Source organism: Argentina anserina, chromosome 3 (genome assembly GCF_933775445.1).
Source record: "Argentina anserina chromosome 3, drPotAnse1.1, whole genome shotgun sequence".
In the NCBI taxonomy this organism is placed as follows: domain Eukaryota; kingdom Viridiplantae; phylum Streptophyta; class Magnoliopsida; order Rosales; family Rosaceae; genus Argentina; species Argentina anserina.
Window position 1 is genome coordinate 22,553,707 of NC_065874.1, and position 23,023 is coordinate 22,576,729.

General features: G+C 37.1%; 1 protein-coding gene across 2 annotated transcripts; it reads right to left on the reverse strand.

Annotated features, from left to right (window-relative positions):
• Positions 1–9,650: 9,650 nt before the first annotated feature.
• LOC126788521 (nuclear transcription factor Y subunit A-1) lies at positions 9,651–15,109 on the reverse strand. Of its 2 annotated transcripts, none has more exons than XM_050514520.1 (6): positions 14,978–15,109; positions 14,140–14,423; positions 13,957–14,012; positions 13,751–13,822; positions 11,256–11,420; positions 9,651–10,411 (listed from the first exon to the last, which is right to left on the reverse strand). In XM_050514520.1, exons 2-6 carry the CDS (start codon positions 14,402–14,404, stop codon positions 9,998–10,000), a joined length of 972 nt encoding a protein of 323 aa, XP_050370477.1. In that variant the 5' UTR covers positions 14,405–14,423; positions 14,978–15,109; the 3' UTR covers positions 9,651–9,997. The 2 variants fall into 2 exon arrangements, with proteins under 2 accessions (XP_050370477.1, XP_050370476.1); XM_050514519.1 differs by having other exon boundaries at positions 13,957–14,063.
• Between the last annotated feature and the right edge of the window lie 7,914 nt (positions 15,110–23,023).

Sequence of the window (23,023 nt, forward strand, 5' to 3'; positions counted from 1 at the left end):
TAGTTACTTAGAATTCACTCGGGAGTGAAACAAATTATCATATAACCATGGGCAATAAAGCAAATGGAACCATATGCTTGTAATTGACAAACATGGTCAACGTGACTAGACTTGTCACATAAGATTAAGGCCTTTGAGGCCTAAAATATTGAGACCAACAATCATTTTTCATGCACAGTAATTAGTTATCATATCTTATTTTCTTTTCTAACTAAAATATAAGTACTACAAAGTCTGTGGTACTTATGAATTATGTGAATTTGATGAATCAATATGAATTATGTGGATTTAATGAATCAATAGAAATCTGTAAAAATCAGCCAAAAGTCTGTGATTGAAATCAGTGATTTTAACAATTTTATGAAAGTTTGTGAAATTTTTAAAGAGTACTGGACTTTCTAAAAAGTATATCAATTAAAATAAGTCCACACAAATCCAAATACATTACACCTTCCTAAATTTAATTTAGAGAAACCCTTCAAATTTAATCTTTTTTTTCTTACATACTTCTTTCGTCGTCATTGTTTTTATTATTAGCATTGGACATGTGTCCACACATGAGAATGAGGTTTTAGTAAATACAAAGATACAAGATAATAACATAACATAAAGAAGAAGATAACAATCAAATGTTGAACAACCATGTTGGGTTGTAGTAAAAAAAATTGGTAAAGAAAAGAAAATAAAGAAAAATTATGGAAATTGAAATCTTTAAATACAATGAGAAAAGTCTATGAAAATCTTTGAACTAGAGGCTAGACAATTTCTTGATTGTGGAATGTATAATTAACACTGGAAAATCCATGAGATTCCATGAGGTTATAATTTCATAAGTATGAATGATATTTTGAATATCCACAAACTTCTATTTATTTTAAAAAGCCTGATTAAATACCCCCAGACTCTCATAGATTTCATAATGACTTTTTAAAATCCTAATTGAATACATGTAGACTTGTATGGATAATTAAAAGTTTGTATTGAATGCATCTAGATTTCTGAATTCCATGGATTTCTTTAAAATTTCCACTAATTCTATACACAATACACCCCTTTAATACGAATATCAGAATTATCACCGATAAACTTTAATTGGAAATAAAATAATAATAAATTTGTTGAAAATGTTGAAGCGTAAAGACTAAATATGTTTTGCCGCTAGAAAATAGATCCGATGACATTCAGTTTCACCCCACCTAAAGGCGGCTTCAATCAATTCACCACCTACCTAGAGCAAACAAGGCACAAAAGAGTACATCCACAAGCATACAACCTAGCTGGCTTTGCAACATAATGGCTTATTAGCCACCTAAGGCATGACAATTCTAATTGACAGGCTCTGAAACATGTCGTGCTTTAACATGTTTAGTGTTCGTAGAAATTAAATATATTTATCTTAGAGGACAAGTTGAGTATGTTCTCCATATACATATCAAATTGAGTAAGAATCAATACCATGATTACACTTTTGTAATCCCTTATGTAGTATATAGTTACAGAGGCCCTTATCTAGATATAAGATGCACATTTGGGTAAAAACCCAAAATGGTACCTGAACTTTTATGAAATGTATTTTTTGGTACCTAATAAATTTTGTTACTCAATATGGTACATGAAATATTGCACTATTATCAAATACGGTACATGAACTAGAGCATTGTCATTAACATCTTGCTCTTCTTCAGCATTTTCATTTTCAACCTCCCTTTGAATAACAACATCATTCTCCTGAACATTTTGCTCTTCTTCAGCATTTTCATTTTCAACCTCCTTTTGAACAATAACATCATTCTCCTGAACATTAGTAACATGAGAAGAAGAACCACTATCACAATTAACAATTGGAGTAGAAACATTCTCAAATAACTCCCTCTGAATCAAATCATTATCTTGCACTTGATAAAAAGAATTTGCCTCATCAAAATGCACATCTCTTGTAACAAATAACTTCTTACTCAATGGATCATAACACTTGTAGCCCTTTTGAGAAAGATGAATATCCCAAGAAAACACACTTGACTGCTCTAGGCTCAAATTTATCTCTATGATTTGCTTAGATATGGACAAAGCACACACAACCAAACACTCGTAAATGATCAATGTTAATCATCCTCCCTTTTAGAACTTGAAAAGGAGATTCAAAATTCAACACTCTACTAGGAAAACAATTAATCAAATAAGCTGCACACTAAATAGCATAGGACCAAAATTTCTTTGGAACGTTTGCTTGAAGTAATAATGCTATAGTCTTCTCAAGTAGATCACGATTCTTCCGCTCAGAGATTCCATTATGTTGTGGAGTTCCCACACAACTAGTTTGATGGAAGATACCATGATCACTAACATAGCTGGTCATGGCTTTTGAGGTATATTCAGTACCATTATCAGATTGCAATGAGCAAATGCTAGATGAGAAATGATTTCTCACAAGATTATGAAAGTCTTTGAAGCATTTTAAAACTTCACACTTAGATTTCAAGAGATAGACCAATGTTGTTCTAGAAAAATCCATCGATAAATGTTACATAATATTTGTAACCATCAATAGAAACAGTTCTTGCTGGACCCCAAACATCTGAATGGATCAACTCAAAAACCCTAGAAGCTCTTGACTAAGAATTGGGAAAAGCTAGTCTAGTAGATTTGGCCTTGTGACAAGTTTCACATTCTAGGGAACTTTTACATTGAGAGGGAAACAAAAAAGACAACATGTGTGGATGGATGAGCAAGGCGCATATGCCACAATTGATATTGAAAACCAAGAGATTTGGCTTCAGCAAGAAGGCTATTTGTGGAGCATGGAGAAGTAGAAATATAATAGAGATTGTTGAGGAAGAACCTGATAGAGCGTTAATTAAAACGTCTATAATAAACCCTGTAAAATGTCATCGTTAGTATAAAATAAGTAAGGATCGTTCAATCCGGGGAATTGAAAGGAACTCTAAACTTTTAGTTTTAACAAATAATGGGGGGTTTGTGTAACGACCCCAAAATTTCGAGCATAAAAACTCAAATTTCAAAGTTGTTATACACCAAACGATCTCAATAAAAATCGAAATCATATAAACTGTCACAGCGGATCATTACTGAGTTCATGATACAACTCAGACAAACCAATTATTACAACCCAAATTTATAATCCATATTACATAAAAATGGAAATGTAATAATCCTCACAATTTCTCACAAAACCATAAATAAATCCTCACAAGTTCTCACACAAATCCACAATAGAACCTCACCACAAGCAGGATAATGAACTACTTCAAGTCACCAGAGATGTCCTTCGATTCCCACTAATCGACACCTGCAGTAGTATCCCCTACACCATCGAATTGGTGCACCGGGATTGTCAGCACAAACCCGGTAAGCTTTACAGCTCGTATGAGTAAAATAAAACAAATATAACTCGCATAACAATATATATGTCAATCCACAATTAACAAATATAAATGCACTCATGAGTCAATGGACGGCCCATCTGGTTGTCCCGAAAATATGAAAATGAAAATACTCATGAGAAATTGGGCAACCCCTCTGTTTGCCCAAATGCATTTATAATACGAGTACTAATGAGCGTTGGTACGCCTCTGTTACCCTTCATATAGTACACCATCGACGTTGGGTAACCTCCTCGCTACCCAACGCCCGGCATAGGGCAACCTCCTCGCTACCCTACGCCCAACATAGGGCAACCTCCTCGCTACCTTATGTCCAACATCGGGCAACCTCCTCGCTACCCGATGTCCGGCAGACAGACTAGAGCTCTAACTGTATCGTAACTTTCGCCCGGCCAAAGGCTAGGTTCCGACATGCCACACACGTCCGAAGACATAAACACGTACAATAATCTACTTATTATTGTACAAATTTCATCACGTACTCAATATATAATTCTCATCACCACTGTGATCATAATTCACAAACGAAATCCTAACAGTATATAATATAACAAACTATATATATATGTACCTATTTACCATTTATACCATATATATACAATCCACTTTATTATATACATGTCATATTTCTTTAACACGCCCGAAGACAAAACGATTTAACAAATCACAACGTTAAAATCACGTACAATAATCTACTGATTTTTGTACAAGTTAAATCACATGCTCAATATTCAATTTTCGTCATTCGAAATGACCAATTCCAATGAATTCATAACAGTATATAATATAGCAAACTATATATATATGTACTTATTACCATTTATACAATATATATGTAATCCACTATATTGTATACATGTCGTAATTCAATATTAAAAACTCTTGCAAAATCTTGAATCACCGCAAGGGTAGATTCATAAATAAGTGAGATTTTACTCACCTTATCGACTCGAGCGTAATTCCACAATTTCCTAAGATTATTCCTTTTCTTGATTTATCGATCACCTTGAAAAGATAAGAAAAGAATTTAGAAACGTTTCGTAAACCTTTAAATGCCGAAACAGTAATAATCGGTTACTGTTCAGCAATTTTCGGTTTTTACGAATTTACTGTTCACGGTTACTATTCACTGCTCTCTGTTTACTATTCACGTATTTAATATTTGTGTATTACTGTACAAATACACATCTAATACGTATCTTTGTACGAGTACATACTGTTTACGTATTTTTGTACGTATAAATACTATTCAAATGTATGCACTGTTTCAGTAAATAATAATTACCGAATTACCCTTCCAAAATTACTGTTTACCTTTACTAAAAATAATTTACATTTACATTTACCGTACGTAAATAAAATTTATATTTACATTTACCGTACGTAATTAAAATTTACATTTACCGTACGTAAATCACCTTTTTACATTTACCGTACGTAAAAATAAATTACAGAATTACCCTTTTCGGAAACACTGTTCACGCCGCCGCACGTGGCGGCGCGTGGGGTGCACGCGCCACTCACTGTGGCAGCGCGTGGGGCACACGCGCCGACACCAAACACGGCGCGTATCACTCCACCGCCGCTCCATTTCTTCCCCTCTCCTTCTTCTCCACCCCTGCACGGCCCAAGGCCACCTCTTGGCCACCTCACGCACTCACACGCGCCGCCTAAGGCAGCGGTGCTCAACCCTCACCTACACCTCCGATCCTGCTCCAAAAACCTCCCAATTCATCCAAAAACATCACACAATTGTCACACAATCATCTCAACATGAATTAAATGCATCCTTACCTAGATCGGAGTTCAAATTGTGTCGGAAACGATTGAATCGTCAACAAGCTTCACGCAGGAACTTCCCTCGTCGATGCGGCTCTTTGGCGGCGAGACGAGGCACGGCGTGCTAGGGAGGGGTGGTGGAGGGTCTCGCGATGCCCTAGGGAACGGTGGTGAGGGACACAGCAGCTTGGAGGCGACGATCGGGGTGCGAGGCAGAGGGAGGCTCGGGGTGAGAGAGAGCTCTCCGCGGTGAGACGGAGCGCCGCAAGCTCGGGGTCGACTGCGGAGGAGTGGGTGATGCCTCTGGGCTAGGCGGTGTGCACCACGGCGGCCGGTCGCTGAGGTTGCAAGCGAAGCTCGATGGAGGGAGGGAGAGCGATCAGGGAGAGAGAGTCGTGAGAGGAGAGAGAGAGAAAATGGGGGCAGGTGAAGGGTTTTCCAGAAATGGAAACCCTAATCCCTAAATTTTCCTATTTATACTAGTTTCCAAAATCGGAAACGAACTTCCGACGTTAATAACTTCCACGTCCAACGTCCGATTAGAACGCGTCACATACTCAGGAACTCGTATCGACGAGCTCTACAACTTTTGTGAAGAAAGTTTTCAAAATCGAGCGACGGAATAAAAGTTGATATATACGTTGCGGAAACGTAACGTTTTTCTAATTAAACGTTCCGAGAACGTTTCCGTTTCTCGTTTCATAACGTCGCAACCAATCACATTCATTCTAATTAAAATTCGAAATTTTATAGAATTCGAATCAAACTAATATTGTTTGAAATTTTAGGGTTATTACAGTTTGAGATTGATTATTAACTACTAAAATAAAACATAAATGACTATTTACATGGTCGATTTCTCTTTAACAAACTTAAACCAAATTTACCATTACACCACATAATTACAAGTTCGAACCTATCATGCATTGTAATTCGACCAATTACATACTTTTTAGACACCAATACAATTAGAGCCTTAGGAGATCATCTAATCATGCAAGATTTCAATTAACATTTAGATTGACTCAAGGCCTAATCTAAATTTTAATGCAATCGAATTCAATACACTTAGAGTAGAAATCAAATAAGATTACATTTAAGCACCAAATCTTTGTTGGAGACATATTTCATGTATGGCGTCACCCACCATGGGTTCACATGCAAATTTCCAGAATTTTTACCATTTTTAATCAACACAAATCGAACCTACTTAGGGCATGATTCGATTTGTGACAATATAGTTGATGAATCTAGCACTCAAACACAATCTTAGGGACTGCATCCAAGCACTAAATTCATATGCACATATCTGAAAATTATTTAAAAGTATGAGAAAGATGATTAGAACACAACAATAGAAATACAAAATCATTAATTATATGAAATCATCAATTCGGCAAAAATCCAAAAATCCAATAAAACAATCTGAAAATTTCAATTCTTAATACAAAACAATAATCACACACAAACATCATACTACAATCTTCATAGATAAAGTATTGTAAACAATCAAAAACGAACAAACCCATGGAGATGAGTTGCGAGAATCACACGTTGTAGGAACCTTGGATGTGTGTCTTCAATGGTGATTTCGGTGGAGATGGAATTAGTATATGGGGGAGAACGGCTTGCTGTTTTGGTTAAGGATGTTTGAGGTAGTATTTTGGTAGAGTTTTGACTCTTGAATGCAAAGGAGAAGTGATATGGAGATGAGTTGAAGCCGTGTATATATAGGATGCACAGTTTGGTTTCTCTCTTTGATGTTGCCTCTTCCTTCCTATTATAATGCCATGTTTTATTCCCTTAATGATCATCTTCTATTTAATTGTTGCGTGACTTGGCTCCATCTCTCTTCTTTTCACTTAATTAATCTTCACATTTATTTCTTCTTTCTTCTTTTATTCTTCCCACGGCAAGGACTCATGTTTTAATCCCTTAAATCATGTCATGTTTTAATCCCTTAAATCATGTCATGTTTTATTCCCTTAATGATCATCTTCTATTTAATTATTGCATGACTTGGCTCCATCTCTTTTTCTTTAATTATCTCTTCTAATTAATTGTTGCATGACTTGTTGATGATAGGACTCCTTGTGCATGGCTTCTCCTTGTTACACTCTATTTCCCAACTCGTGAGTAATTCTCCATGTAGGCAAGACTCTCCCTTATTTTCTCTAGTATTATCTCTTAAATCCAATCTAAAAATAAGAAAATAAAATCATAAGTAAGAGATAATTAGTTTAAATAGTTATGTCCTAATCTAAACAATTGTTATCTTAAAAAGACACATGTAACATACGAGCTCAGCTAGATTAGGAAAGTTTCTAATTTGCAAAAAGGAAACTTACTAGAACATGAAAGTTACTAGAACATGAAAGTTCATTTAAGAAAGTTTCGCAAAAAGAGTTTCAGATCAAGTAGGCTCTCCAAAATGATACGTTTCCTAGTCTAACAAGGATTTCTAGTGCAAGAAGGACTCTCAAAATATCGCCAATGCGACCAAAACATAGAAAGATGAAGACTCATAATCCAACAGGTTTCCTAGTCCTACATTGATTCCTACTCAAACTAGGACTCTAGACCAATTCTGCGTTTTTAACTCATGTAAGCACAAAAAATGCATACAATACCGTCCAAGACTCTTACTGACGACTCGATGACTTAATAGTACAACAATAAGGGCTAAACAAAGTACAAATGGAGGTAAAAATATGTTAAGAATGTCGCACAAAGTGCTCCTATCAGAACCATTCACCAATCGTGCTCTTTGTGACTCGATCTTATAATACAACATTACAAGTTGAAAAAGTGACCAAACAATCTAATTGGTAAGTCAATTTACCAACTGAAAAAAAACTTGAAGGGAAAAGAAAGAACAAACATGATACTTGAGTTTGTAGGATTAGAAAAGAGTTTTAAATTTCCTTTTCCAAAAATAGGCACTTTGTGACCATTAGCAACTGAAACATGAGAGGGTTTTCCAAAAGAATGAAAATCTTGTAAAGATATCATTAGACATATGATTAGAGGCTCCTAAATCTACAATCCACTAATCATGCATTTGACTAAGATTTAATGTTGTTGAAATAGCACATATGATACATGGAATGTCTGTAGGCTCAGCTAGTTTTGACTTTGTGAGGAACCCAACAAATTTGCCAATCATAGCAATAGAATCACCATCTTGAGTCTTGCCTTGCTTCTGTTGAAGAAAGGAAGCACACTCATAAAGAAGTGAGGAAGTGAGATTTTGAGAGAGTTTGGTGTCAACAACCTCAAATTGGGAACTAAAATTTGATTCAGACCCAGAAGATGAAGATGATAAAGGGGTATTGTTTCCTCTAGTCATAATGAGAGCAGTAGAACAATGAAATTATGGAATGAAAGTAGAGGCATGTCCTATAAGGATATCATTGCTCTGATACCATGAAGAAATATGAACTAAAAAGAAACTGAGAGAATGAGAAAGATGAAGATGGATAATTCTCCAGTCAGTCCAGTGTATTTCAGTTGAGAATATAAACGGATGATAAGACTAAATAGCAAAAAGAACGACAAAGCTAACCATTGTTCTACCTAGTGAGAACAGACTTTTGAGTTTTGACTAAGAACTATTACTAGATCTAAAACTACTTTGTACATCCGGAAAATAAGGGATAATAAAGAGAAAAACTGCATAGCCATGACTGCATTTAATGCAGCAGCTTGAACACAACACGACACCAAAGGGAGCAAACGACCACAACCTTCAAAACTGAAAACGAGACTAACAGGAAGAAACGACAACACACTGCAGGCAGCCCGCCTGCTAGCCCTGCATCACCTCTGCACTGCCCAACACACTGCATATCAGACTGCATAACTTCAACAGTCTGGGTATCATTTTAGGTTTTTACTTTTTATATTCTGCTGAAGGTTGTCCAAATGTTCAAACATCACCAAGTCTGTTTAAGCATGTCGATGATAAATTACACTGAAGGAAGAAAGTGTCTAGATTGGAGAGACAACTTGTGTTTCTTTTTGAGTTACCAAGGAACAGCGTCTTCTGAAAGCTTTTAAAATGTTACAGTAAATTTAAATTTAGAATGCAAGATTATGCTTGCATCATACAAGTTTCCTATAAACATTAACGAGTAGAATTCCACTAAGGTCGGTTTTCGGCTATGATCAGCTATTGATCACGACAACATCAATTGCTATTAGAAAAAAGAAGAATCTCAGATGAAATTGGTTATGGCTAGGAAAGGAGGACAAAAAGAAAGAAAGAAAGAAAGAAGAGTCACCTAGTGATATAAGGTTGACAAAAGAATCTGAAATGGACATGAATTATCAACCAACAGAAAAATATATGACTATATGCTGTAGTATGTTCTGCACATTGCTACATCATCAATGAAACGGATCGCAATGATTTGTAGAAATAACGGAAAACATTGAAAGTTCAAACATAAAGTCATGGTAAACCAAAAATGAACAAGGAACATTGAGACTTGAGAGTTCAAATTCAGACCTTCTCCTGTCAGAAAACAAGTGCGGCAAACATATTACACAAGATGAACCATTAGCCTGGGACACTATTACTATAGACTTCTCGTCTCTGATATGTACTTAAATATACTGAAAACTGATCTGTACACTCGGTAAAAATGGGAATATAGTGAAGCAACAAACCACTTCACAGACTTCCATTTTTATCCACGTCACAAGAAAAAAAAGAAGCCAAGAATGAATTGCCTCGTCAACAGATTGGGGTGGGGGGCATCACGCCTAATCTCAAAGGAGTCGGAGTCTCAACCCGGCATCCACCTCCCATGGTTTCACTGGATGGCAAGACGCCTCTGTGAACCCTGATTTGAAGATATACTTCCCCTTTGCTGGCCTGTGCAGTCTCCTTCATCGGATCTTTTCCCTGAATACGAACGATACAATGATGCCTGCAAGCCACCATGAGTCTGATAGCATACACTACCATTTACTAAATTGTTAGTGGCATATGCATCATGGCCTTTAGGTCGACCAGCTTCCTGTTGACTAGAGGAAGAGTTCCATGTTTCTGCAGAATCTGAGGGTAAGGGTTCCGAGCCCGATGAACTGGTAGACTGTGATGAATGTGATGCCTTTTCTTGGCCAGTCGTCTTTGATGTATCACCAGTTGTCTTCTTTGCAAAACGTCCTCCAGTACCTCTTACCCTTCTCATAGCATGTTGATGTCGTGATTCATGCAGATATGGCTGTACCAACATAGGCAAATACTCGCTCAAATTTCATACCCATATTAACACCAAAAAATTGCCCAATTATAAAATTTTTGCCATAGATATACAGTAAGCTTGATGTTTTGTATCCTGACTAATGCCAAAAAATAAATAAATCACCCAATACAATGATTTACATATAAACAGAACCAACAAGTCCATATCACTGAATGAATTATGACCTGACAGTTACCACACAAGCAGGACCACTTGCAGCGGTTAGGAGTTCTGTCAAATATTATTCCCCTACCCAAAAAAGAAATATTCAGGCAACTAGCGTTTCACCAGAGCCTACTCTCTCTCAATTTAGGAGTACTTTTTTTATAGATTTGACCGACATTTTAAAGCATCTAAATATGCTCTTATCAGTGCAACTTCATGCCCCTTATTCTAAATCCAAGCTTGGCAGATTACTGGTCTAGTTTGTACTTCACATTTCTCTTCATGCTCTGCTGGTCTTGAGCTCATGATGAATAGAGAATTGGAGATAAGACACCGCGTCAGTAAAATTAGAAAATTGAGGGTTTTATAAGCTTTAGATTTAGTTTTGTTTGCTTCAATTTGGAAAATGATTGGAAATGCAAAAAAATAGACTGCTGAGACACAGGGTTCCAGTACCAACGGGTCTCATCTCTCCTAAACCTAATGTTAAGTTAACTCACTGAGAAGAAACTACAAAAAATTTCTTTGCTTAATTAAAATAGACATGTAGCAGATTATTTAAAGGCCTGATGACACATTTCATGACTTTCATCAGTACTTATGAAGAGGCCATACAACTTGGGACGGTCAACATCAATTAGTGCAATCAAAATGTTACCTTTCTGACTTTGATTAGCTTCTTTTCAAGTTCTGCTTTTGCACGTGCCTGTCTTCGCCGTAGAATCCCTTGGTATTGTTTAGCATTGACATATACAGGCTCCTGTGCCATCTCAAGAGGTAATGGCATTCTAGCATGTGGCATTCCAACAAAAGGAGGATAACCCTGAGCAATTGAGATAACATTAGATATTAAGAGATTTAAAAAGTGCAGATTTCACATCGACCTTGTTACACATAGCACGAATCATTACTAATTACTGCTACTATTACTATACCCACCACAAAATGATCTAGCACAAGGGAATAGTATCGCCCAAGACTTCTGATAGTGGAACCTTACGTTTTTTACAAAGGTAGAGAAAATGAAAAGAAAAGTAAAAGCAAAGAACACTCACGGTTCTAGCAAGGACGGCACAGAACATCAAACAGAAAAAGATATAAAAGGGGCCAAGCTTATCGACAACAATAATGTCATTCATATATGTTCTGATTTGATTGGTAACAGGGTGGCTTCAATGCTTTATTCATATGCTTCACTAAAAATTACTACAGATATCAAGTTTCTCATTAAAACACACAAAAGGACTTCTCTATTCATTAATTTCCATGAAACTCCTTGAAAATAGACATAGATTGCAAGACCCACCGGTGTCCTTCCCCTCTTTTTTTTTTTTTTTGTTTTGTTCTTGAGATGTCAGATCTCTCACTCAATGTGTTCTTGATAACTCTAAATGAAGTGTTCCAAGTTTTTATACTTATATTGGCCATGCTTCCCCTTTCATGGGATCTCTTTAGGCCCAAACGATCTCATTTTTTACATTCGGGGAGACAATGATATATTGCCGCACCACCTCCTCCATCATTATAATTGATTAATAAGACATAACTACTCAATATGTTGTATTATTAACAATAATAATAGAACTTCAACTCTGAAAAGCAAGGAGAAGACATCTAGGATGGGAAATACGGACTCTATAATGGTATTTACGCACCATATGGACTTCCTGGATTAATAATGATCTTGAATGGTAGATGTCTGAGGGAATAAAATGATTAGATACCAGGTTCAGCAAACTCAAGTTTTAAAGGACGAACACACACATAACACTTCGGTTTAGGAATCACTCCCACGTTTCTCACCTTAACCTAGGCTTCTCACCTTAGTCTAGGCTTCACACCCAGAACACTTTGTTTTAGGAATCTCTCCTAGATTTCTCACCTTAATCTAGGCTTCTCGCTGATCCCATCACAGGACAACTCAGAAAATCAAAATTAATTCTTATTCAACAAAACATGCTTTAGCCATTCTGCTCTTACATATATTCATACCAGAGTTTATAGCCAACATTAACTAGCACCAACTGAAACAACAATTTGAAACGACACAACACAGAAACTTGAAAGGACACAAAGGTTATAGAGTTCTAGAATCAGGCTCAGTTTTCCCTCCAAAGAAATTAATCCCTTTGGAAAGGGAAAGACTAGGAGCTTTCTTACATCCAATTCCTTTGTTGAAAAACCTTAACAGGTTTAGCCATGTTATCATCATAAAACTAAAACCTACAAATTTATATATATTTTTTAATCAAAATAAATCCCGCAAAGTTGTCATTGCAGATTCTGTGTTTATCAATGCAAGGAAAAATACTGTGAGTAACCACTCCTGCAGAAAATAAGATAATCTATAATACCATTTCACAATAAAGATTGCAACCAAAAGAATATTCCCATGAAGTCCTAACTCTCCCTCAGTATGGAATTTTCCAAAGGGTAGAGAGCTATGCGTCTGCAAAGATCCAGAAATCCAAAGAAAAAAGACTCCGAACCATACAATAAGAAAGCTATGAAGTTATAATTGATAGGCAAAATAACGTCTACCATCAACAACAACAAAAAAATTGACGAAGATAAAAGTGAGAAATAACTAAGAAGTACTGAGATAAATGGATCTAAAACATGTATTGAAAAATCCATCAGATAATCAGTCGGATCAAAAACACGTCAATGACTTCTTAAAGAAAAACTATGAGGAATAGCATATCTAATAAATGCTCAGCTATTTTTTAAAGTTGGTAAACACAGAACTTACAAACAGCCCATATACACAGACTGTTTCATATATTATGAAACAAACAAACTACTAACATCTATCAACCGGCTCTAAATTAGATCATTCCTCCCATCTACCCATTCTGAATATATCGTCCCAAAAAACGATGACAGAATTTCTATCAACCAAAAGAATCCATATAAAGCTCAATTGCCACTCCAACCATTCCCCACCATAAGACAACTGTGTGACAGAACAATGAAACTAATTCAAATCCAAATCTTTGTCTTCCATTAGATGGTGAATTGAGAGATGTATAAAACAATACAAATTGATGCATATATATCAGTTTCAAAAACTAGTTCATTACTTGTGGATACATACATTCCCATATTGCAAATGAGAATCTACCATAAATAAAGATGATATCGATTACATACCAAGGGCTGATGTCCATAAGCCGCCATCATTCCTGCATAATATGGATCCTGGTAAGGATTTGAGGCACAAGCCTGAAAAAGAAATGCAAGAAAATTAGAACTACAAAAATATATGTGCATACATTCTAAACATACAAGCATATACTATGAGCCATCAGTACACTAGGTAGGAGGCAAATCAGAGTTAATACATCTAGGAGACTTACGATAGAGTGACCAATAAGTTCAAGCTGTGGTGGCTGAGCAACGCCGTCATCATGCACTGTAGGAACAGAGGACGAACCAAGATGCAAATCCTGGTTTTTATTTCCATCTGGAATTGAAAACAAGATTGTTGTAACTAAATCCTTCTAAATGCAAGGTGAACCAACAGACAATGAAATTGCTACCTGACTGAGATGTCATTTGTGACTCTTTCGTGTTATCATCATCCTCATTTGATCCATCATCAGAAACAGATTTATATTCACTGGATTCTGAATGACTTTTTTGGCGCTCAAAAGAAGATGAATTGGAAACATTTCTCCCTGTCACAGTTGGGGAGGTGGGGTTATACCCAACTGTGCGCCACCAAGGTTCCGAAGAAACAGTGGGTGGTGGAATGGTATGATGATCAGCAGGTATTCGGTTTTCAGATTCAACATTTGGCTGCATGCCTCAAATTTCCAAGGTTCTGTACACAAGAAACATTATTACGGACTCAGTAAATACAAATAGGGGAAACATAAAATCCCTCTAGGTAATTTACAAGTACATAAAAACAGTATTCCAAGTCATTACAAGTACATTCAGCCACAGAGACAACCATAGAGGGTAAGGAGATAACCAAAGTACCAAAATATGGAAAAAGAAGTTTAAAAGAAAAAACAAAATTTTAATACATCATCAAGGACACTTGGTTAATAATTTAGCTTCAAGCAATCAACCAATCAATCAATTAAGCTAAATCAATATGGCCAACCTCTCTAATATGGTTAATCCCTCAATCAAGTATAGAACTCAAGAATCAAACAATGACACAACCCAAACATAAAGCTCAACTGGGTGTGAAGAATTCTCAATATCGAAACCAACAAAACCCAAATCAAGCACAAACAATCCAAAACACACCCTAATCGACAGCATGCAATAACCCAATTCGAACCAAATCAAACCCCCCCCCCCCAATTCTCAAAAACCCTAGACAAAATTAACCAACCGAATATAAATTCAAATTATAAAACTCACCGAGCTAGAGGAGAAGAAAAAGAAAGCCAATTAGAAAGCAGAGAACCCTAGAATTTGGGGAAGATTCTCTCTATTCCTTCACAACAATCTCGTCTGCAATTCCATACAATCTCTCAGTGTAGCTAACTGTACTGTACTGTACTATTAATCCGCAAAGGGCCTTCTGCTTTCGTCACCCACCGCGGGCCCCACTCGATTGTTCTGGAGAGTTTCTAATCCGCCACGTGGGGATGCTGCGAACCGGGAACCGGTTGGGCCGGGCTGGGGATTCGGGGAGGTGGAACTGGTTAGAGCAGGTTCCCGGTTGTAAAGTGACGCGGCATAGAGGAGGTTGGGGTCCACATGGGGTGAGGTTAGCCACGTGATTGGCACGCTTGATGGGGGAACGCGTGGCGAGGCTAGTAGGGCCCAGATTGCAGATGCAGTGCGGTAAGAGTAGCCACGTTTGCTAGTTAAAATGGATTAATTGACGTTTTCTCGTAGGAGTGTGAAACAAACCAAGTAGGTGTCTCTCCGAATTGCGATGGAGTAGTAGGTCAAAAGCCAACAAGCAATAAAAATAAAAAATAAAAAATATTAATGTTCACACCAAAAATGAAAATTTGGCTGTAACAAAAAAAAATGAAAATTTGGCGGTACTGTGTGCGATAAAATATTTCTCAAAACACAAAAAGTGAAAATTTATAAGTATTTTCAACTTTATAAGAGTAAAACCACCTTACTAAATTAGAGTAAAACCCTTTTTAAAAAATAAGTACAAATTAAAACAACTTATATTCAAGGAGATTTTATTAAAATTAAAAAGTAAAAATAACCTACGACTCAAAAACGAAAGAACATGACTCAAAACTAACTAAAAAAAAGCAGCATACGAGCGAACGCACCTCACGCGCTTCTCTCAAAATTCTCGTTCCTGATCTTTCTTCGTGTTTAGCCATCGTTGAATTTCACGTTTTCCGGCTCCGATTGCTTTCTGATCTTCTCTGGTGGCACCTCCAGTCTTCACCTTCTCCGCCCTCCTAATGGGAAGTGGCGGAGACTCAGATCCTTCTTTACTTCATCACAAGCGCACTAAATCTGGTGGGGATATTAGTTCTAACCTTCAAGCTCTACAAATGGAGGAGGCAGACCTCGTAATTCTGGCAGTGTCAACCCTCAGTTGTCATATGCTAGCACTCTCAAAAACCCTGTTGATCGCTATCGGCAAACTATGACAGAGGATTTTGAATTTACTTATACGGATTGCTCTTACTCTCAAGGTAAGCATGACCTCAATGTCTCTTTCTTTGATAAGGTTCATAATAAGCTAGATTTTGACTGGCGTTGTGTTGTGAATGTCAAACTTATGGGGAAACTTAATTCAACCAATTCCTATGACTTTATGTTGTGTGAGCTTCGAAGAAAATGGCAAGTTAAGGGAGGTTTGCAACTTATTGATCTTCCTAATGATTTATATATTGTGAAATTTAACTTGGAAGAAGATATGAATTATGCTTTGTGTGAAGGGCCATGGATTTTAGCTGGACAAACTCTTGTGGTTAGGAAGTGGAAACCTGAATTTGATCCTTATGGGTTAGGATATTTGGGTTACCTATGAAATTTTTCAAAAAGTTCACTCTGAAGAAAATTGAAAAAATTTCTTGGTAATGTGATCAAGGTTGATAAGGTAACTGTGGGACAATCTAGAGGCCAGTTTGCTAGAATCTGTGTTGAAGTTGATCTAAATAAACTATTTCACCATTTTGTTGAAGTTGAATCTATTGCTTATAATGTCATTTATGAGGGGATTTCTCTTATTTGCTACTAATTCTAATAATGTTCAGTCTGTGAATGTTATGCATGGTGTGGATGATGTTGTCATGGTTTCAAATAATGATTTAAAAAGGACTAGTGTTGTTGTTAAGGATGATATGGGTCCATGGATGCATGTGTCTTATAGAAACATGAAGAAAAGTGGTGATGACAAGTGGTACATGGACTAGTGTTGTTGCAACAAAAAAGTCTAGTGTTGTTGTTAAGGATGATATGGGTCCATGGATGCATGTGTCTTATAGAAACAAGAAGAAAAGTGGTGATGACAAGTGGTCCATGGACTTGTGTTGTTGCAAGATGAACATCTGAATGATTCTGAAACTCTTGAAAGGACCATTGTGAATAATATTAATCATACTCCTCTTGTAGTGAAGTTTTGGAAAAAAAATTCAAGAGAAACAAAACAAGACTATTAGCCATGTGAAGACCAATAAGAATGCTATGCACACCTCAACTCCTAGTAACCATTTTTCCGTTGTGAATATTCATGCTGCAAAAGGCAATGCCTCAGTATTTGCTAAGACTTCTAGAATCCCAATGAGAGATGTTTCAGATTCCAAAAGCAATAATGGGTCTAGATTTGACTTATCTTATAACAGGAAATCCAAGGGCTCCAATGCTATGCCTAAACAACATAATCATGTTTCTAAAATGTTGTCTTTTGAAAATGTGAATTCAAATATGCTTGGAGATGGTATTTTTGCTATATTTGGTTTCACTCCTCCTGATGAGTCTCAATCTACTTCTGGTATGAATTCTCTGACCAACCTTGACAGTGATTCTTATGTTGATCAAGTTTTTGATGATGATGGCAAATTGCATGTTGAGGATAATTCAACCTCTCCATTTGGTGACAATATGAATGATGATTAATTAGTTTTCCAGCCTCTCTCCCTCTTTATTTTTCTAATGATTAAAGTCATCTTTTGGAATGCTAAAGGTGCAGGAAGTGAGAACTTTAGAAATGTTGTTGCAGATTTAGTGAAACTTAATTCTGTTGATATTTTGGCTATCTGTGAGCCTAGTGTCCCTTTTAATAAGGCTTGGAAGGCTTTGCAGAACATTGGTTTTAATGATTAAGAATAGTTGAGGCTAGGGGTTTTTCTGGTGACCTTTGGTTAGTTTGGAATAAAGATAAAGTTCAGGTTGATTACATAGATGATAATTTTCAATATATTTTTGTTAAAATTACTTTGCCTAGAAAGAAACCATGGATGCTCGATGTGGTTTATGCTAGTCCGAACCACACTTCTAAAGCTTCTCTATGGAGATATTTTGATCATCTTATCTCCAAATATGGTTTTCCTTGGATTTTGATCGATGATTTAAATGAATTAATTGATGATGCCAATAAAATGGAGGGCCTCTCACTAGTAGGTTCGGTGGATTAAGAGACTGGAGAAATCGAAATGCTATGATTGATATGGGCTTTCAATTGTTTCACTTGGAGCAACAACATGGTTAAATAGAGACTGGATAAAGCCTTTTGTAATTGTTCTTGGAGGGAATTATTCAGTGAAGCTTTCATTAAGCATCTTCCTAAAACTAGATCAGACCATTGTTCTATTCTGTTGCAACTTTACTCTAACAATTTTGTTAACAAAGATGCTTTTCCTTTTCGATTTCAGGCGATGTGGCTATACCATGAGAAATATTCTGATTTTGTCTCTAGCACATGGAATAATTTGAATGGTGATTTTCCTTCTAAGATTAAAGGTATGTCTAATGCTCTCTCTGCTTGGAAGAAGGATAGTTTTGGACATTTTTTTCAGAAAAAAAGGAAAATTCTTGCAAGGATTAGTGGTATCCCAAAAGCTTGTGATATAGGCAATAACCATTTTCTCATCAATCTAGAAGCTGAGCTTATTCATGAATATGAGTAGATATTGAATCAAGAGTGTCTTTTTTAGAAACAGAAATATAGAGATAAATGGATTGAAGGAGGGGCAGAAACACTAAACTTTTCCCTATGACTACTTTGGTTAGAAGGAGAAGAAACAAGATTGAAGGAGAAGAAACACTAATATTATAGACATGAAGATGATTGCTATTCATTTTTTCACTCAGCTCTTCTCTGTGTAGAAATATGTTGATAACATGTTTATCATTCCTTGGTTATTCCCCGTGATTGATCAGTCCACTATGGCTAACCTGTGCAAACCTGTTACTCTTCTTGATGTTAAAGTTGCCTTATTTGCTATTGGTGGTCTCAAAGCTCCTAGATTTGATGGTTTTCCTGCCATTTTCTTTCAACTTCACTGGCAGTTGTACTCTTGTGAAATTTTCAATGTGGTTAAGGAGGCTTTCTCTTCATTCTCTATTCCTCCTGGCCTAAACCACACCATCATTGCTCTTCTTCCAAAAATTGAGGGTCCTCAACACATGGTGAATTTAAGACCAATCAGTTTATGTACAACCATCTATAAGATCATTTCGAAGATAATTGTGGCCAAGATCAAACCTCTCATGCAGAAGCTCATACGTCCCAATCACATTAGCTATGTTCCTGGTCATATTTCTGATAACATTATGATTGCTCAAGAGACGCTCTTCAAATTTAAAAAATATGGTGGCAAAAGGTTTCTTTGCCTGGAAAGTGGATCTTTCTACGACCTATGATAGGATGATCTGGTCTTTTATTGAGCAGTTGTTGTATGAGATCAAAATTTCAACTGAGTTAGTGAGATTGATTATGAGTTGCATCTCTTATACTAGCTTTCAAATTTCTTTCAATGGTGAACTTACTAATTCTTTCAAAGCTCATAGAGGCATAAGACATGATGACCCTCTTTCTCCATATATTTTTGTCTTATGTATGGAAAACCTTTCTCAAATGATCAATGCAGTGGAAATGGGGGATTGGAGGGTAGTGGGTGCCTCTCAATCTAGTCCTAAGGTTTCTCATTTGTTTTTTTTTTTTTGCGGATGATCTTATGTTTTTTGCTAAAGCTTCTGTTCAACAGGCTACCATGTGGAAATGGTGCATGAATGCCTTTTGTTCTCTCTTAGGCCAAGCTGTAAGTTTTGAAAAATCTCTGATTTTCTGCTCTTCCAATACTTGTAAGAGTTTAGCTTCTATAATCAGTAGAGTTTATGGTTCCCCTAATGATTTAGGCAAGTATTTCAATATACTTCTCATTCACACCAGAGTGAACAAGCATACTTATAATACCATTTTTGATAGAATTCAAAATACATTATCTAGTTGGAAGATTCAGATGATAATAATGGCTGGTAAATTAACTTTAGTGCAATCCGTCACTTCTTCCATTCCTATTTATCCTATGCAGACTACAAAATTTCTTGTAAGCTTGTGTGAAAAAATTGATCAATTAACGGGAATTTTCATTTGGGTTGATTCTAATGAGAGGAAGAAGGTTCCCTTGGTTAATTGTGATACTGTATGCCAACCCAAAGCTAATAGGGGATTGGGATTAAGAAAACTGATGAAATGAATCAGTCCATGCTAGCCAAAGCCAGTTGGAGATTGTTTCGGAATGATTCTGGTTTGTGGGCTTTCATTTATTCTGAGAAGTATGTGAAAAAGAGTTATATCACTGATAATGTGTATTCTATTCCCTCTAACTGTTCTAATACTTGGAGAGACATTGTTCATGGTGTTGATTTAATGAGGAAAAATATGATATGGAGAGTTGGAAATGGTAGGAAAATTAAGTTTTAGTATGAATATTGGGTTTTGCCTTCTGCTCTTATTGATCTTGCTCTCCCTGCTGCTGTAATTAATGAGAATCCTGTCATTTGTGATTTTTAGTGTGATTTTGGATGGAATTTGGAGTTACTCAATTATGTGGTGCCTATGGAGATTGTCATCAGATTATTAATGTTCCTACATGGTTTGATGAAAATAGCAGTGATTAATTGATTTGGAATGCTACTTCTAATAGGTATTTTACTATCAAATCAGCTTATAATTCTTTGTATGATGTTGCTGAAAATCTGAATCATTTATGGAAGTGTAAATGGAAGCTGAATTGCCCTCCCAAACTTAAGATTTTCATATGGAGTGCCCTCCATAAAAAAATCCTTACCAATGAGCAAAGAGTGAGAAGAAAGATGACTACTAATGCTTATTGTCCTATCTGCAATTGCAATGATGAGACCCTCCTGCACTTGTTGAGAGATTGCCCCAGGTCTAGAAACATATGGAATTTAATCACTCAGTGAGGATCCATTCTCAATTCCTTCACTCTTGACTGGAATGGTTGGGTTCATGTTCAGTTGTACTACCACACTATGGTAAAAAACAATATTCAATGGTGCAACCTATTTGTCTTTGTTTGCTGGTACATTTGGAAATAGAGGAATAAGTCCATTTTTTATCCAAATTTTATCATGCATGCTGCCCTTGATTCTATCATTTAGAGTTATGATGAGGAGTGGATTGCTGCTCAAAATAAAGCTAAGATTGATAATATGTTTAGTTACAACATGCTTTTTCAGTCTACACCCCCTGCATATTGCTTTAAGTTGAATATTGATGACACTCGTAGTTGTTGCTCATGGAAAATTGGTGTTGGAGGTGTCTTGAGATATCAGTTTGGGAATTGGGTTCAGGGCTTTCAAATGAATCTTGGCATGGTAAAATCGTGGATGCAGAGGCTTGGGGTTTGTTCTATGGTCTCAAACTTATATCCAAACATTATAATGGTAATGTGGAAATTGAATCAGATTTTCCTGTCTTAATTTAACTCATGCAGAAAGACAATTCTTGTATGCACCCTTTTGGTTCTCTTCTTGCTAGTTGTGCCTATATGATCTCCAAAATGCAGAACAACAAGCTTACTCATACCTTCAGGGAGTGCAACATGGTTGGAGATGCCTTGGGTTTAATTGTCTTTGAATACCCTCATGTTCATGCTACTCAGGCCTATCTTGATAACATAGCTGGTGTTACGAGAGTTATAAGGAATGGTGTTTGCGCCAACCATAGGTTTGCTTGTTCTTTTTGTTTGGACCTTTTAGGTCCCAGTTATAACAAAAAAAAAGAACGTTAAAAACTCGATATGAGAGTTAAAGACACAATCGTATACCCACCGTGTTAACACCTCCCCCAAAACGGGATGATTCCCGGTCAAATATCCTATGATTCTTGTTGCCGGACCAGTGACCGACAACCTGATGACGATGGGTGCCATGCCAGCTAGCGAGGTAGCTACATCTTTGATTTGAACCTGGCCATTAACACCGCCTAAGGCGGCTCACTTGAACAGTAAATGCATCTTGTGTTGGTCCACATTCCCACATTGAAGGGAGAGTCCATCACTTCTCCCAATACGCCTATAAAAGGCCCACATAAATCACTTAAAAAGGGTAACGTATTCCTAAGTCCTTAATCTCTGAGTTTGAATTATCTCCAAGATTACTAACTTAAGCTTCAGAGAGTCAAAGGTCGGCGCACCGCTGGTCCTTTGACTCTACAGGTGTTGTGTGCAGGTCTCACTAAGCTGACACATTGGAATACAAAGCTACGAGAAGTTGGGTCCCCCGAATTCAGCTCCCGTAACATTTGGTGCTAGAAGGAGGTTCCTGGTCAGCACGATTTCTTCCAAGCTGAACGACAGATGGTCATCCTTAACAAAAATCTGTCTCCCCGCCGATCCCCTCCCCCAAAGGCAGACACCTTGCTTTCGCTAAGGCTGTTCCTTGATTCAGAACCCATAACTGGAAGTCCGTCATGAGTCCAATTCACTGACCCTAGGGCGACACTGGAGATGGCACTCTAGGATGTTGCGAGGCTCAATGCGGAAAAAGAAGAGGAACGTCGGGCCACCCAGACCACTCTGGCACGGGTGGCCGAACTTGAGAAGGAACAACAACTCCTCCAGGCTGCTCTGGAAAGCCGAATTGGGACTGGCAAAGCTGTGGAAACAGTGCGACAATGGTTTCTCACCCTGACGTCGCGGATTCCGCTCGCAATGAAAACCCTTGAGGCGCCACTACGGTTGGGGCCACAATGCAGGATGAAGCAGTTCACCAAACCATTGCTCTCGACATTTTTGGACAGGTCGCCGCCACCTACCCAGTATGTGATGGACTTGGACCCGGAGGATCCCTGGGTAAATCAGAACCACCAGGAGGCCCTGGTGGAGCCTCAACCAAAGCAGGAACTCCAAACTAGACTCTTGCTGCAAATGAACGACACCTTGGAGTGTTTGACTACTAGGACCCGAAACGTGTCTCGTCTGTTCCATGGGGGGGGGTATGGAGGCAGTG

Bases quoted from the DNA above. Each gene is read 5' to 3' on its own strand.
- LOC126788521 (XM_050514519.1), bottom strand. From the start codon at position 14,404: ATGCAGCCAAATGTTGAATCTGAAAACCGAATACCTGCTGATCATCAT. The intron at 14,064-14,139 runs GTAGCAATTTCA...TTTCAATTCCAG, and splicing joins ACAAATGACATCTCAGTCAG to ATGGAAATAAAAACCAGGAT. The intron at 10,412-11,255 runs GTAACATTTTGA...ATGTTGGTACAG, and splicing joins AGCTAATCAAAGTCAGAAAG to CCATATCTGCATGAATCACG.